The following is a 16,266-nucleotide window of genomic DNA, read 5'->3' as shown; positions in this document are numbered from 1 at the left end:
ATGAAAAATGATGTAAAAATATATTTAAAAAATTTCTCAAATGTGTGTGTACATAGGGTGTATTATAGAAATATAAATGTAAATATAAATAAGGGGAAATGAACTTGGAGCCATTTGAGTCTAGGCAAGCAACAAATAGTGTGAGGATGTTGAAGGTCAAGTGTCAACATCCGTCCAGGAGCCCAGCTGTGTGTGTGTGTGTGTGTGTGTGTGTGTGTGTCTCCCAAATTTACAAGGCTATTCACTGTAGCATTCTTAGGTATGGCAAGAGTTTGGAAACAGCTCATGTGTCCTACAAAAGGAGCCATATTTGTGAAATTACATGCAGAACGCCAACAAGTTATTCAGATAAAAAGAGATCCAAGACAAAGCATTCAGAATGGAAGGAAAAATCAAGGACCAAAAGCTGTGTGCTTCATTTCTGCTACAACTTCTGTTTTGTTCTCTTGCAGACCTGCCTGGTTTTTTAATCACCTTGTTACAGGGCAACCCCAAAGGGAAACTTGAGGCCTGGGTGTGAGTCCTTCCCTGAGGGCTTTAAGACTCAGGACAGGGGCCTCCCTGGTGGCACAAGGGGTTAAGAACGGCACTATGAAGCAATCCGCAGCCTCTGCAGCACCGAGTTCAATCCCTGGCCAGGAAGCTACCCACATGGCGCAGCAGACCTCTCCTGTCTCCCCGCTGCTCCCCTCAGCAGTGTATTTCAGTCAGTCTGCCTGTTCTGCTCCCCACTCTGTCTCTGGGGAATCCTCTCACCCCCTGCACCTCTGGCCTGCACCCCAGTTCTTGCATGCATACATAAATAAATCTTAAAAAAAAAAAAAAAAAAAAAAACAAGGGAAATGGGAAGAGGGGAGCACAGAGAGGGAACGGGAGTAACTGGTGAATACCTCTTACTGGTAACACGTCTGAGCAGCTACCCGGGTGCTCGCTGAGGGCAGGCAGGACCCAGGCCCTGCAGGCCCACTGTGTTGGGCTTTAACCAAGTATGATCGCTTAAGTCCACCCTGATTTCCCAGCAACCCCCACTCCTAGAAGTCAAGTGTCATGGCCGGTCTCTGGCATGATGGGAGTTGGGGGTGGAATTCATTCAGGACATACTGTTCCCCAAACAACACCTCAGTTTTTCTCATTTCTAATCTTTAAAAAAGTTGTCTCTGGACATTTGAAAGGTTCATTGGATGCTAGTCCACACTGTAGCTCTTAAGTTCCATTCCTTAGAGAGGTAAGTTGTGATATCCAAATCGCACATAGGTTTTCAATGAACTGGAACAGACCAGGTGACCAGGTCCAGTGAGAAAAGTCAAAGGACCCAGGTATTTTGAATGAAAGGGAATTGGTTGCCTAGTTACTAGGAGACAGCAACATGTGACCCCTGAGGGTAGAGTAGTGGTTACCAGAATCCACTCACTCTTGGAGGAGCAACCCAGTGGGGTAGAGCTCACACCTGAAAACTGGAACCATCTCTGCTGTGGTTGCAGGCAACCTGGAGAGTCTCCCTGGTGGCTCAGGGGTTAACGTCTCAGTGCTATCAAGCTGTCGCCAGCCACTGCGGCTTGATTTCATCCCTGGCCAGGGAGCTACCCACATGGTGCAGCAGACCTCTCCTGTTTCCCCCCTGCTCCTCTCAGCAGTGTATCTGTCAGTCCACCTGTTCTGCTCCCCACTCTGTCTCTAGTGAATCCTCTCACCCCCTACATCTCTGGCCTACACCCCAGTTTTTATATGCATAAATAAATAAATCTTTAAAATAAACACAACAAAGTAAGGAAATGGTCTGTGTAATTGTCACTGGGATCCTTATTTGTCAGCCCTTGAAGACAGTGGAAGTACTTCTGAGAATCTGTTTTTCTTCTATTTCTGTTTTTCTTCTATTTCTAGGCACTAACTCATTTCAAGGATTCTGAGTTACCCAGACTTGTGAAAAGTTCACTGATTAAACTGCAATCCATGTTCAAATGTTTGGGGGAAATCTAAAATTGTGAAATTCACCACGGCTTGCTATTTTTATCCTTGGAAGTCCTCTGTGAGTGTTTAGAAGAGACAGGACTGTTTAAAAATGAATTAATCATTACCAGAAACCAAACAGTTGTCAATATTTCTGTCCGTACACACAACCTCTTTTGACATGAAAATATCTCACCACAACCTTCTCAACACGTGGTTGGACCTTTAGTTGGATCTTTGCCTTATGTGTGATATGAGAATTAACTCAAATTAAATCAAAGATTTTAGTTTTGTATTTTTAACATTTATTTATTTATGCATACAAGCGCTGGGGTGTAGGCCCAAGTTGTGAGAGGGGGTGGTGAGAGAATTCAACAGAGACAGAGTGGGGAGCAGAACAGGCAGATCTATTGAAATACACTGCTGAGCAGGAGAGGTCTGCTGTGCCATGTGGGTCAGTTCCCTGGCCAGGGATCAAACTCCTGCTGCAGTGGCTGGTGATAGCTTCATAGAGCTGAGACTTAACCCCTTGCGCCACCAGGAGGCCCAAGGACTGAAATTTTAGAAGCAAGTTCTTAGAGGACAACAAAGGGGTGAAGCTCTATGACATCAGATTTGGCCATACCCCATTTCGGGGATGCCAGCAAAAGTAAAAACAGATACTTGGATGCCATAAAAAAATCAGAATTCTTGTGCATTGAAGGATACAACCAATGGTGTGCAAAGTCAGCCTGGGAGATTATTTGCAAATCCTGTATCTGATGAGCACTTCTATCTGAAAGGAGAAAGAACTTTTACAGCTCATCAACAACAAAACAAAGAACTCGGGCCTACCTGGTAGCACAGGCGGTTGAGGCCGCACTGTGAAGCTGTCCACAGCCTCTGCAGTGCAGTTTCGATCCCAGCCGGCCAGCGAGATTCCCACATGGCGCGGCAGACCTCTCCTGTCTCGCCCGCTGCTCCCCTCAGCAGTGTATTTCAATCGATCTGCCTGTTCTGTTCCCTGCTCTGTTTCTGGTAAATCCTCTCACCCTCCTGCGCATCTGGCCTGTACCCTGGTTCTTGTACAAATAAATAAAAATCAGCGGTTGAGCGCCGGGTTGCGAAGCTGCCCGCAGCCTCTGCAGCACCGGTTCGATCCCCGCCTGCTCCCCGGCCACCGGAGGAGGGTCCCACATGGCACGCAGACCTCTCCTGCCGCCCGCTGCTCCCCTCGGCAGTGTACTTCAGTCCTTCTGCCTGCTCTGCTCCCCGCTCTGGCTCTGGTGAATCCTCTCACCCTCCCGCGCTTCTGACTGTACCCAGTGCTTGTATAAATAAATAAATAAAAACAAATCTTTAAAAAAAAAATGCACCAAAGACTTGCAAAGACATTTCTCCAAAGAAGACATAGAAATGGCCAAGAAGCATGTAAAAAGATGCCCAGCATCACAGATCATTAGGGAAATGCAAATCAAACCTATAACGAGAAGGTCCCTCACACCCAGCGGATAATGACCGCTGTCGACAAAACAAGACAAAAGAAAAACCTAAAATAAGAAGTGTTGGCGGGGATGTGGGGAGATGGCAGCTCTTGGGTGAGTAAAAAAGAGTGTGCTGGTGAGGAGCAGTGATATGGAATTTTGCTCAGTGTTCTCCTGAGAATCTGCAATAGGAGATAGACAGATGGAGGGATAGATGGATGGATCGACTAATCAGCCAATAGATAGATACTTACTAGATCAACAGATAGATGATAAATGATAGAGACTGATAGATGACAGAGAGATGAGAGAGGTAGAGAGAAATTTCCTACAGGGATTGGATCACACAGTAAGCCCCACAATCTGCTGCCTGCTGGTGGTATAATTCATTCGGAGGCGAGAAACCTAACTGGGGAAACATTAGTTTGAGTCCCAGAGCTGGAGAAGAGCCAGCTACCCTGGCAGGGGCAGGATGGGCTGGGCTGTCCAGTCCAGAGGCTGCTGGCACTCACCACAAACTGGCTCCCCTTGTGTATCTGTGGCTGGATTAGGGGCTCACCCACGACTTCCTCTGTGAGCTCTGGGTTGAATGGAGTCTGTCTAGAGAAACTTTGCTTTCTCCTTGAAGTTTCCTTGGTGCAGGCTTGTGGGTTTTGTGGTAAAACACATGAAACAATAAACTTGTCCTTTGAAGAAAATTCACTCAACCTTTTAACTGGACAGACACTGGTTTATAACATGATGTAGGTTTTGGGGATGTAGACTTAGGTAGCAACAACTGTGCAGACTGCATTATGTTCCTGATGGGGTTCAGGTGAGGAGGTTCGGTGCATGGGGTTGTTGGGCCCCACTGAGAAATGATGTGGCAGACATGCCCGTCCATCAGTGCACAGGGCCAGTTTGTTAAGGAAAGGACAACAAGGAAAGAGACACAGGCGGGCAGGCTTAAAAGGCAAGGGCTGGGGGCCTCCCTGGTGGCGCAAGAGGTTAAGACACAACCTAGGAAGCTGTCTGCAGCCACTGCAGCACGAGTTCGATCCCTGGCCATGGAGCTACCCACATGGTGCAACAGACCTCTCCTGTCTCCCCGCTGCTCCCAGCAGTGTATTTCAGTCAGTCTGCCGGTTCTGTTCCCCACTCTTACTCTGGTGAATCCTTTCACCACCCCCCCCCCAACAGGGTGCAGGTCAGAGGGGCAGGGGTGAGAGGATTCACCAGAGACAGTGTGGGGGAACAGAACAGGCAGATTGACTGAAATACACTGCTGAGGGGAGCAGCGGGGGAGACAGAAGTCTGCTGCCCCATGTGGGTCAGCTATTAGCAGCTACTGCAACACGTGTTCAATCCCTGGCCTGGGCGCTGACCCACATGCTGCCACCCTCAGCAGTGTGTTTCATGTCATTATCTGTCTTTCTCCATCTGACTCATTTCACTGGGCATCAAACATAATTCTGGTTGCTGCAACTGGCAAGATTTCATTTTTCATAGGTGAGTAGTAGCCCATGTGCACACACCACAGGTTGACTCACTCCTTGTGGGTGCACACGGTTCACTGGCAACTCCTGGCTGCGGTGAAGAATGCCATGATGCCTTTTAACTGTTTCTCGACATGCAGTGCGGTGGCATGAAGTACATTCATGTTGCTGTGCCAGCCTCACCAATAAATATCTCCCGAACCTGTTCATCTCCCCATACTGAAGCCCTGTCCCCATGAAACACCTCCACGTTCCCTTTGCCTCCCAACACCTGCCCCCACCATTTCCACTTCATGAAATGTATGTAAAATTCCATGAATTTTCCTACTTGACATACCTGATGTGAATCACGGACAAGGTCAAAATCAAATCAAGGTCAAATCACACAGCATTTCACCTTGCACGTCTGGTTTGTCTGTGCTTAGCAGAACGTGTTCCAGGTCCAGCCAGGTGGCACTTTTAAGTTCATCCATGAACATGCAGCAGAACCTTCTTCCATTTGAAAGCTGTGAATCAGGTGGTGGAATTTTCAACACTGGACTTTCACTGAAGTTGTGGCCTTTGCATTCCGCAAGGACCCAAGGCCTTTACCTAGAAACACAGGTCCCTGTCAGTGTCAACAGATTCCAGGAAACCACAATTCCAGTCCTGTTCACATCCTCCTTCTAGTCTCCTTCCCTCTTCCCTTTCCTTTTCTTTGTTTTTATTGTTGTTAACACTTTCTTTTGTTTTCTTAATATTTCTTTTTCTCCCTCTCTCGGCCCTTTAACACTTGCTTTAACACTTTTTACTTTACTTTTAGGACCTTTAAAATAGCTATTTTTAATACATGTTTTTCTTTGCAAACACACATCTCACTTTACATATATTTAGGGTTATCACATTTTTTGTTTTTAGTAAGATATTTTAATAGTTGTTATACTATCATCTCTTTATTTTATTTTTTTTTTAAGATTTATTTTATTTATTTATACACACAAGCACTGGGTACAGTCAGAAGCGCGGGAGGGTGAGAGAATTCACCAGAGCCAGAGTGGGGAGCAGAGCAGGCAGAAGGACCGAAGTACACTGCTGAGGGGAGCAGCGGGCGGCAGGAGAGGTCTGCGCGCCATGTGGGACCCTCCTCTGGTGGCCGGGGAGCAGCCGGGGATCGAACCGGTGCTACAGAGGCTGCGGGCAGCTTCACAACCCAGCGCTCAACCGCTGCGCCACGGGGGAGGCCCACTATCATCTCTTTAGATGAGTTAGATGAAAAGACATTAAAAGAGATTAAAAGTTAGGTTTTTTACAGTAAGAAGCAAAAAGTTACCTGAGGGCCTCCCTGGTGGTATAAGAGGTTAAGACGCAGCCTATGAAGCTATCCAAAGCCTCTGCGGCATGGTTTTAACCCCCGGCCAGGGAGCTACCCACATGGCACAGCAGACCTCTCCTGCCTCCCCCGCTGCTCCCCTCAGCAGTGTATTTCAGTCAGTCTGCCTGTTCTGTTCCCCGCTCTGTCTCTGGTGAATCCTCTCAGCCCCCCCGCATCTCTGGCCTGTACCCCAGCTCTCGTATGCATAAATAAATAAGTCTTTTTTAAAAAAGTTGTATTTTCACTATATATTTTTACCAGGTCAATTAATTTTAACAAGAAACTCAACCTTTTACATGCCCAATAAGCAAATTTAAAAGTTTTTACTCAATCAATAAGCATTTTGTAGGAGACAAAGGGAGATACAATTTTTCCACCTATAGAACAGACCAGAATAGTATTTCAAGGTGGACAAAAGGAGAGTCCAGTTCCCCACAGCAGGAAGGCAGCAGAGATGCCCATGAGCTCAACACTGGAGAAAAGGTCCAGGCAGCTGCTCACTGAGACCAAGGGCAGCCTCCACCTGCCAGCTGCAGTGGGTTGATACTATTTTGATAAGAACCTTTTAGTCTTATACAGTCATATTATACCCATTTCCTATAACCTTAGCAATTGTGAATGAACTTTGAATACCATTTTTATTTTTTTTAAGATTTATTATTTTTTTAATTTATACAATAACTGGGGTACAGGCCAGAGGCGCGGGAGGGTGAGAGGATTCACCAGAGACAGAATGGGGAGCAGAACAGGCAGACCAACCGAAAGCTCTGCTGAGGGGAGCAGCGAGCGAGACAGGAGAGGTCTGCTGTGCCATGTGGGAATCTCCCAGGCAAGCCGTGGATCAAACCCGCACTGCAGAGGCTGTGGACAGCTTCACAGTGCTGTGCTCAACCCGCTGCACCACCAGGGAGGCCCTGAAGGCCATTTTCAGAAAAACCTTTTTTATTTTTTTTAATAAGAGCAAATGGCAGGGCCTCTCCTGGTGGCTCAGCGGTTCAGCTCTGGGTTGAGAAGCTTCCCGCAGCCTCTATAGCGCCAGTTCGGTCCCCGGCTGCCAGCGAGGGTCCCACATGGCGCGCAGACCTCTCCTGCCGCCCGCTGCTCCCCTCAGCCGTGTACTTCGTCCTTCTGCCTGCTCTGCTCCCCGCTCTGGCTCTGGTGAATTCTCTCACGCTCCCGCGCTTCTGACTGTACCCAGTGCATGTATAAATAAATAAATAAATCTTAAAAAAAAAAAAACAAACCAACTCTAGTGTCGGGGACCATGACCTCCGCCTCACATAATGAACTGGAAAACTTGAAGCATTTCTCCCTTCAATTGTTTTTCATGAAACATTTTTCTAGGAGTGGCTCAGCATCTACTGGAGACCGAAGTCTCGCTTTTGGGTCTGGGCCACACCCACCCTGGAGTGGCAGCTCAGGAGGGGGAGCGAGATTTATTATCCATGTTTTTAAGAGAAATTAGACAGACTCAACTGAAAATGCCACAGACTCCGGGTCTGCAGGCCTCTTCCCCGGCTGTTAAAACGTTTTCATGTTGTCCCCTCGTTACCCTGAGAGTTCCCAAGACTTCCCCTCCGCCCGGGAAGGCTCACCTTCCGCAGCTCAATCAGCTGCGTTTCTTTTTTCTTTTCTTTTCCCCGACTCGGGTGGGCAGATCTTATCCTCCCTCAAGTCCCTGTTCCGGCACCACTTGCTGATGAACAGGGTTGAGAGGGGAATCCGAAAGAACCGAGGAATAAAGAAGTGACAGACACAAAGTAGAGTTTCAGAGAAGCGGGGCCCAGGGGTCGCCAGGCCTCTCATTTCGTGCTGGAGCTTCCCGAGTGCCCGGTGCAACTCATTTTTATTGATACAAACCGCCCCCTCCTTGTTAGTTACTAGATGAGAAATCACTCCCTTAGCATTTAGCCTTGTCCCTGAGCACGTTCACGTCTAAGTTTCTGCGTTATCAGGTATATTCTACTCCCTTTCTACTCTGGCCTGCTTCTCAGGCTTAGCTTTGCTGACACAAGAAAGGACGTCATGGTCTTAACACGGGCCAGTGTTCCAGTCATGACCTTGACATTCTCCTTGCCTCAGTGCCTCATGCCTTAGGGGTCTGCAACATCTCCTCACTGGTGAGGCTTCATTGTGAGCTTGCCCCTGCTGCCACCCAGTGCAGTTGCTTATCTTCCCAAATGCCACTCCCACACTGCCCACAAAAATACCCCAAGCAGGACCTCTCTGGCAGCACAAGGGGTTAAGTCTCAGTACCATGAAGCTATCCACAGCCACTGCAGCACGAGTTCGATTCCTGGCCAGGGAGCTACCACAGGGTGCAGCAGACTTCTCCTGTCTCCCCGCTGCTCCCCTCAGCAGTGTATTTCAGTAGACCCACCTGTTCTACTGCTCACTCTCTCTGGTGACTCCTCTCACCCCGCCCCCGCACCTAAGGCCTACACCCCAGCTCTTGGGTGTATAAATAGAATAAATCTTTAAAAAGATTAAAGTTCTTTTTCATTGAAGGTCTTATGCACTAGAATATGTTTTGACTTGATGTGGCAATGGCAGAACCTATTTAGAGCAGGTAGGTTAGGGGGTTCTGGGGTGCCCCTCACCATGCCCTGTAACAGTTTCACATCATGGAAGCCAACCAGACTGCATTGGCCATTGGTTGACTCAATGATTGTGAAACTGTGTCTACGTGGACCCGTGGCCCTCCCAGCTCAAATGCATATTGTCCAAGAACCAACTGTACATCTGGGTTTGACATTGTGTAAGTGGAAAGTACAAGTGCATTTGGTACATTTATCCTTTGTGATGTGCTTGTCATTGTAGCCATAGGAGTGAGAATTAATACCTCCGTCTTGGGCCTCCCCTGGTGGTGCAGGCGGTTGAGCCCAGCGCTGTGAAGCTGTCCGCCGCCTCTGCAGCGCCGGTTCGATCCCGGCCGGCCAGTGAGGGTCCCACAGGGCGCAGCAGACCTCTCCTGACTCGCCCGCTGCTCCCCTCAGCAGTGCATTTCATCAGTCTGCCTGTTCTGTTCCCCACTCTGTCTCTGGTGAGTCCTCTCATCATCCCGTGAATCTGGCCTGTACCCTGTTTCTTGTATAAATAAATAAATAAATAAATCTTAAAAAAAAACAAAAACTTATGCCTTAGGGGTCTGCAACCATTGGCCATTGTCTGTCCCATAAGCATCCTTTCTTTGCAGTGGGGTAGGACAAAGCTGCCTTCAATGAAAATGAATAGAAGCCAAACCCAGATTGATCTCGGCGGGAACTGTGGGGTAGAGGGTAAGAAGGATCAACTGCTGCTGGGGGAGGAAACAGAAGAGGCAGATCTCTCTGAACTATTGGTGGAGTGGCCTGCTGAGAGATTGGGTTTTTAATACCATAGGAAAACAACAAAGAGTGAACTTTAAGAACTGGGAAATCTGGGCCTCCCCTGGTGGCGCAGCGGTTGAGCGCTGGGCTGAGGCTGCCCTCGGCCTCTGCAGCGCCGGTTCGATCCCCGGCTGCCAGCAAGGGTCCCACAAAAAAAAAAAAAAAAAAAAAAAACTGGGAAATCTACCCTGACTGAGGAAATTCCTAAATGAGCTGCAATGTAAGGTTGAAGACCTGTGCGGTGGTGATGGCCGTGAGAGCAACAGTGTCCCCCCAGAACACATATCTGCTTGAACTTGCCAACCTTGACCCTATTTGCAACACGTGTCTTTACAGCTGTAATCAAGCTAAGATTGGTGGGTGGTGGATGGTGCCTGGACCTTTGGTAGCGGGTGTGTATCCGGTAACCTTGGAACCAGAACAGTGTTATAAGCTAACGTCACCTCCATAAAAAAATGAGATCATTCTGGATTAGCTTGGTCCTAAATTCTGTGACCAGTGTGCTTTTAAGAGGAGGGGGGTGAAAACATGAAACCATCAAGGCAAAATCTGTAAGCGCTACAGTGTTTGTAATAGCTGGGACGCCGAAACAGCCTAGAGGCCCGTCACAGATGGTTGGATGGAGGATATGGGGTCTAGTCATACTCTGGAAAGACGAAAAGTAGCCATTTCGAGCAAAATGGTGGGGCTTCCAGGGAATGAGGTGCAGTGTAAAGCAGGTCAGAGTGCCCAGACAAAGGCTGGACATTTACATAGCAAATGATTTGACAAAAGAACACAAGCTCGGCCTCCCCTGGTGGTGCAGTGGTTGAGCGCTGGGTTGCCAAGCTGCCTGCAGCCTCTGCAGCGCTGGTTCGATCCCCGGCTGCTCCCCGGCCACCGGAGGAGGGTCCCACACGGCGCGCAGACCTCTCCTGACTTGCCTGCTGCTCCCCTCAGCAGTGTATTTTAGTGGATCTGCCTGTCCTGCTCTCCACTCTGTCTCTGGTGAATCCTCTCACCCCCCACATCTCTGGCCTACACCCCAGCTCTTATATGCATAAATAAAAAAATATAAATAATTTTTTTTTTTTTAAAGAGAGAATACCACTCTAGGACATAACCAAGTGTAGCCCCTTGGGGTTCAGGTCTTGGTCCAGCAAAGAACAAAGTGGGGTAACCAACCTGCTAGAGTCTGGAATCTCCCAGCAACCTCATCAATCAGGATGCCCCCAGATCACTGTCAAATTCAAGGGTCATATCTTGCGGATCTTTTGGTCCCTGTTGTAGCAGCTCCCCAGTTACACTTTGCACATTGCACCCCCTGCCGCCCCCAACCCATGTCCCGTGGAACCTGCAGGGAGTTGAGATCTGGGTTTAGTCTAGAAGCACTGAGAGGTGACCTGGATCTGAGGGAATACCACCAGCCTGGGCCAGGCAGAACCTCAGGGTAGGCTCTCCTCACAGGGGACACTAACTGTCCTCCCCAGATGGGGGAGAGGGGCTTCTCCCAGAAAGCAAGCTCAATGGATTGAGAGTTCAAAGTCCTCAGAGAGGGGGGACAGTGGACCTTAGAGTGTATTTTGCAGGTTCTTTTTCCAAACTTCCGTTCTCTGGATCCTTGTTCTGCTCTCTGGATCTCTGTCTCCCTGTCTCTACCTCATCTTTGTCCCTCCCTCCCTTCTCTCTCTCTCCTCTCTCTCTCTCTCTCTCTCTCTCTCTCTCTCTCTCTCTCTCTCTCACGCGCGCGCGCTCTCTCTCGCTCTCTTTTGGGGTCTCTGTCCTCCCATATCTGGGTTTCTCTTCTTCTCTCTGAATCTGTCTCGTCCTGTGTCTCAGTCCCTTTCCTTATCTCTCTGGTCTCCCCTCTTTCTCGGGGTCTCTGCCTCCCTCTGTCCCTGGTCTCTGTACCCTCTCTCTTGGGTCTCTGTCCATCTCTCTCCGGGGTCCTAGCTCCCTCCTCTCTCGGGCTGTGTTCCCCCTCTTCGGATCTCTGTACTCTCTCTGGGTTTCTATATCCCCATTACTGTGCCCGTGTCCCTCCCCTCTCTGTGCCTCTGCCTCCTTCTCTTGGGGTCATTTCCTCTGCAGGGGAACCCCTTCCCTGGGTCGCACACTTGCATCCTGTTTCACTACGATGGCCCACTTGCTCATGCCTGGGAATTAACAGAAGGGTCGGGAGCACCATCCCATGGGGCTACCGTGGTCAGGCCCCAGACGGGGCCCAGGGAGTGCCCAGCCAGGGCTGACCCAGGGCTTCGCAGGAGGTGCAGTGAGTCTCACAAGTCTTTGCCTTCAGGTCTCTCCCAACCACGAAATAACTGGGAGAGCAGTAGGGAGCTCTCCCTTGTGGGAAAAGAGGCAGCTTCTTGGGGCTGATTCGATGATGGTGCTTATACTCCAAAGTCCGGCATGGCACCTCGATGGAAGCATCCAGCTTCCCAGTCTACTTCCTGAGACTCAGAGCTCCCATTCTCCAGTCCCTCCTCCCTCAGACCCAGGAGTCCAGATTCCTATTCCCCTGTTCTCTTGGGATCCAGGTGTCCAGGCGCCCAGGTCTCTGACCCACTGGGATCCAGGAGTGCCCTCTTAGCACCAATTGTAGCCCAGGATCCAGGAGTCGTTGCCCCATCGCTGAGAACCACCCCTAGTGCTAAATGAACCCAGAAAACTACATCTCTCACGAGGCTGTGGGCCTGCATGTCACATATTTAAAAGTTCCCTGCTATTGAAGTAGCTCTGAGATACAGTTCCATAGTGCTAACGGGAGGTGGGGGACAGAGGGGGAATAACAAGGCTGATCCTGTTAAAGAGCAGAGATAGTCCAGTGTCCCTGGGGATGCCTGAGTGGGGCAGAAAGCTGGGCTCTAGGAAGAAGATAGGACCTCTAATAGCCTAATATCGAGGGGGCTGGGTAGGGACTTTGGGGGTCAATGAAGAGGTGAAAACAGGTCCCATCCCCTCCCATAAACATTCACATACACTCACTCCAATCCTCCTCTCAGAGCCTTTATTATTTCAAGTAAGAAAAATAAAAAATAAATAATATAAATAACCCAATAAATAAAGAAGAGAGTCAATAGTAAAGAGGCTGTGGCTTGGCTTCAAGAAGTGTAGCTAGGACTTCGGCCCTGCGAAGGCCCCACCATACTCAGAGGGTCTGAGGAGCCCACGTCAGGAGGCTCGGGGGCCAGGATGCCCGAAGGGTCTGTAGGGGCCGGGGGCAGGCCTGGCAGTGGCAGGAATCTGGCAGGTCCCCGAGAGGCTGGTTCCCGGGATGCAGAGCTGTGTGGCGGCAGGCGGAGCGGGATGCCCAGGGCCTCTGACTGGTAAATGTTGTATCCATCCTCGAGAAGCAGCTCCCTGAAACTGCAGGCTTCAGGATCAAAACGGAGCTGAGGGCACAAGAACAGAGATGAGACACAGGAGAGCTCTGCAAAGTCTTCCCGGAGACCCCAGGATTCCAGCCCTTTTCCCAGCATACAAAACCAGAAAAGCAGGCTCCGAATTTTCCCCATAACACCTCCCTGTCTCCACTTCACAGAGAGAAACATTCAAGCCCTGGGACTAGTCAAAACTCTCCAAGGCCAGGCAGGGGTGTCTGACTACCACCCAAGGTCATGGTCACTTTACAGGCCTTGACTTCCTTCAGTGATCTGTGCCCAACATGAGCCAGGCATATGGGAGCTCATGTGGGGTCAGCAGGGCTTGTAAGTCAACAGAGTCGACCTGTCAGGTCACCAGCTATTTATAGGCCCAGTGACTTGGGGCTTGGGGACAGTGGTGTCCCAAGCAGAGCGTCCCTCTTCCTGAAAACATAGGGAACAACAGATTTTATGTCCAGAGGGTCTGTAAGGGGTGGGCAGGGCAGGCAAAAGATCGAATGCCTAAGCCTGACCCAGGGAGAAAGGGTCTCAGAGAGGGTAAATAACAGAAGGAAGGGTGGAGGGCAAGGAGGGGCATCCCAGGAGCTCACCGAGCCGTACAGTGTCCCGTCAGGCCCCTGGCACAGGAACCTGGATGTCCTCACACCGAATATCTGAATGACCCCTGGCTTCAGGGCTTTCAGCTCCAGGAGACCTGAGGGGAGAAAGTGGCTGTGGACTCAGAGGCTCTTTTCCCAGCACCCTCTCCCCATCATCCTACAGTCCAGGCCTCCAGCTCCTCCTCCCTCAGACCCAGGAGTCCAGGTCCCAGCCCCTCCTCCCTCAGGGCCAGGTCCTGGCCCTTAACTCACTTTCGGCACTCCTGCGGGCAGCTCCCACCACTGTACCGTCGGCCCTGATCTCCAAGTGGGCCTCTACCTTCTGGGCGTCATCTGTGTAGAGGTACCGATGCCGGACTTGGCCTCCGAATTGGAGGAGGGGACTGGAGTCAGGGATGGGGTGTGCCTGGGAGGCTCCCAGCAGAAGGGCGACCAGCACAGGGACCCACAGTCCCTGGTGCTCAGACCTGGCCTCGGCCCAGCCCATCCGCAGGCAAGATCAGGGGTCTGAGCTTTGAAGTGCTCAGGGATATAGGTTCTATCAGCTCCTGTTTGGCTGGGAGAGCAGATTCACAGTGGCCGATCCGGTCACCTGGATGCCTGGGTCCTCCTGTATGTGGATTCCCAGCAGACAGTACACCCAAGTCTCTTGGGATGGATGCAGAAGTTCCAGAATTTATATCTAGACAGACCCGCCCAATCACCTTCTCCACGCCTGACCCATGATATTTGACCCACTTGGCAGGAGCTGGGATTCCACCGTGGCCAGGTCAACCTGAACGGATGATGCAATCAGGGGGTCCTTTCATCTGGGGACCTGGACTCTTGGCTCTGAGGGATCAGGGAAGGAGGATCTGATTAACCGGAACCAGAGAGAAAGTGACTGGGGGCCCAGAGTCCTGGTGTGAGGGAGGAGGAGGCTGGGATCTGAGAAAAGAGGGGGGTGGGGGCCTGGACTCCTGGGCCTGAGCAGGGAGGAGCTGGGGCCTGGACTCCCAGGTCTGAGAAAAGCCTCTACCTCTGAGGAGTGATGTAGATTGTGCCTCACTACTAGAATGTCTGAATCCCATTTTTTTTTTTAAAAGATTTATTTATTTACACATGCAAGAGCTGGGATACAAGCCAGAGATGCAGAGACAGAGTGGGGAGCAGAACAGGCAGACTGACTGAAATACACTGCTGAGGGGAGGGGAGGGTGAGTCAGGAGAGGTCTGCTGCGCCATGTGGGTTGCTCCCTGGCCGGCCGGGGATTGAACTCCTGCTGCAGAGGCTGGGATTGAACTCCTGCTGCAGAGGCCGTGGATTGCTTCATAGTGAAGTGCTTAACCCCTTGTGCCACCAGGGCGGCCCTGAATCCCATTCGAGTCAGACACTGAGGTCCCTGACGAGCAGGAAAGCAGCAACTCCACGTGACAGAAGAGCCCTCAAAGGAACACTGGTGTCCTGGCCTGTCAGCTTCTCACCTGACCAAGAATCAATCTCCACCTCACCCATCCCTGCCCCAGGGCCCAGAGACAGAATGTCCCAGCCTCTTCCTTCTCTCTGATACAGTCCTGTTCCTTTCACCGGAGAAGCTACTTCAGGCCCAGATAGTATCTCCCAAGATAGCCGGGGAGGGGGGAATGGGAAATTCTGACTCAGGGTTGGCAACTAGCCAGTCTTGGAGCAGGAGGTTAGACCCAGGTGTCCCGGGAACAAGAGGCTGGGCGCTTTCCTGGAATCCCTTAGAGTACACACTAGACAGCTGGCTTCGGTGAGGAGGGGGCCTGGACTCCCGGGTCTGAAGGAGGATGCCGGGGGCCTGGACTCCCCGGGCTGACAGAGGAGGCCGGGGCCTGGACTCCTGGGTCTGAGGGAGGAGGGCCTGGGGCCTTCAAAGTCCCGAGTCTCTACAATTTCTGGCCCAGTCAAATGCCTGCGTCTTTGACCTTGGCGTATGGAAAGACAATGACCAGACTTCGGGGCCGGGTTTGGGGTGGGACTGGGAAGCGTCCGCAATGGAAAGAACCTCGGGTCCGCCGAGAGCAGAGCGGAGGGCCCGGGCCGGGTAGGCAGCCTCGGGCCAGGCCGGGAGGATCAAGTCTCCTCCACTCGGGCTCCCTGAGCGCCCCCTCCCCTCCTCAGGCCAGGCAGCCTCCAGGAAGTGCCGGCCAGAGCGCAGCCGCCAGGCACTCGACCCTGGAGCCCCCCAAAAGAGAAGATGGGGTCGGGGCTCTGGATTTCGCGGGTGGACCCGCGAGAGGGGGGATCTGTCGCCCCTGGGGGGCTCGGGGCCGCCTTCGGGCTGGAGGCGCTCAGGCCCCGACCCTGCGCGCAGGGGGAGGCGCCTCCTCCGGGAGCGGCCAGGCAAACAGGTTGTGCCGCCCGTTCGCCGCGGCGGGCGCGAGGATCGCCCGCCCCCGCCCGGCCCCCGCCCGGCCCCCGCCCGCGCCCGGCCCGCGAGTCGCCCAGCGGCTGGGGCGGGGCGGGGCCCGGCGCGTCCAGGTACCGGGGCGCAGGTCCGGAGCGGGGAGGCCCGCGGACCCGGCTCCCGGGGCCCGGCCGGTCGCTGCGCTTCGGTCCGCAAGTTGGCGGCGGGATGCGGGCGCGAGGACCCCAGGCGGGCGGCGCCGGCGGAGCCTCCCCGGCCGGGGGCGCGGGGCGGGCGCGCGGAGGCGGGGGCCGGCCGCGGAGCTGCAGCTCTCCGGGGGGAGCCGCG

The 16,266-nt window shown here is 51.9% G+C and overlaps 1 protein-coding gene across 1 annotated transcript; it reads right to left on the bottom strand.

Annotated features, from left to right (window-relative positions):
* Positions 1-12,454: 12,454 nt before the first annotated feature.
* On the bottom strand, positions 12,455-14,055 carry FGF21 (fibroblast growth factor 21; the record flags this gene model as incomplete). Its single annotated transcript, XM_084257393.1, has 3 exons — positions 12,455-12,978; positions 13,560-13,663; positions 13,821-14,055. 3 exons carry the CDS (start codon positions 14,053-14,055, stop codon positions 12,688-12,690), a joined length of 630 nt encoding a protein of 209 aa, XP_084113519.1. The 3' UTR covers positions 12,455-12,687.
* Between the last annotated feature and the right edge of the window lie 2,211 nt (positions 14,056-16,266).

This window comes from Talpa europaea, assembly GCF_964194135.1.
Source record: "Talpa europaea genome assembly, chromosome: 16".
NCBI lineage: Eukaryota > Metazoa > Chordata > Mammalia > Eulipotyphla > Talpidae > Talpa > Talpa europaea.
This window is presented reverse-complemented; position numbering and strand designations above follow the sequence as displayed.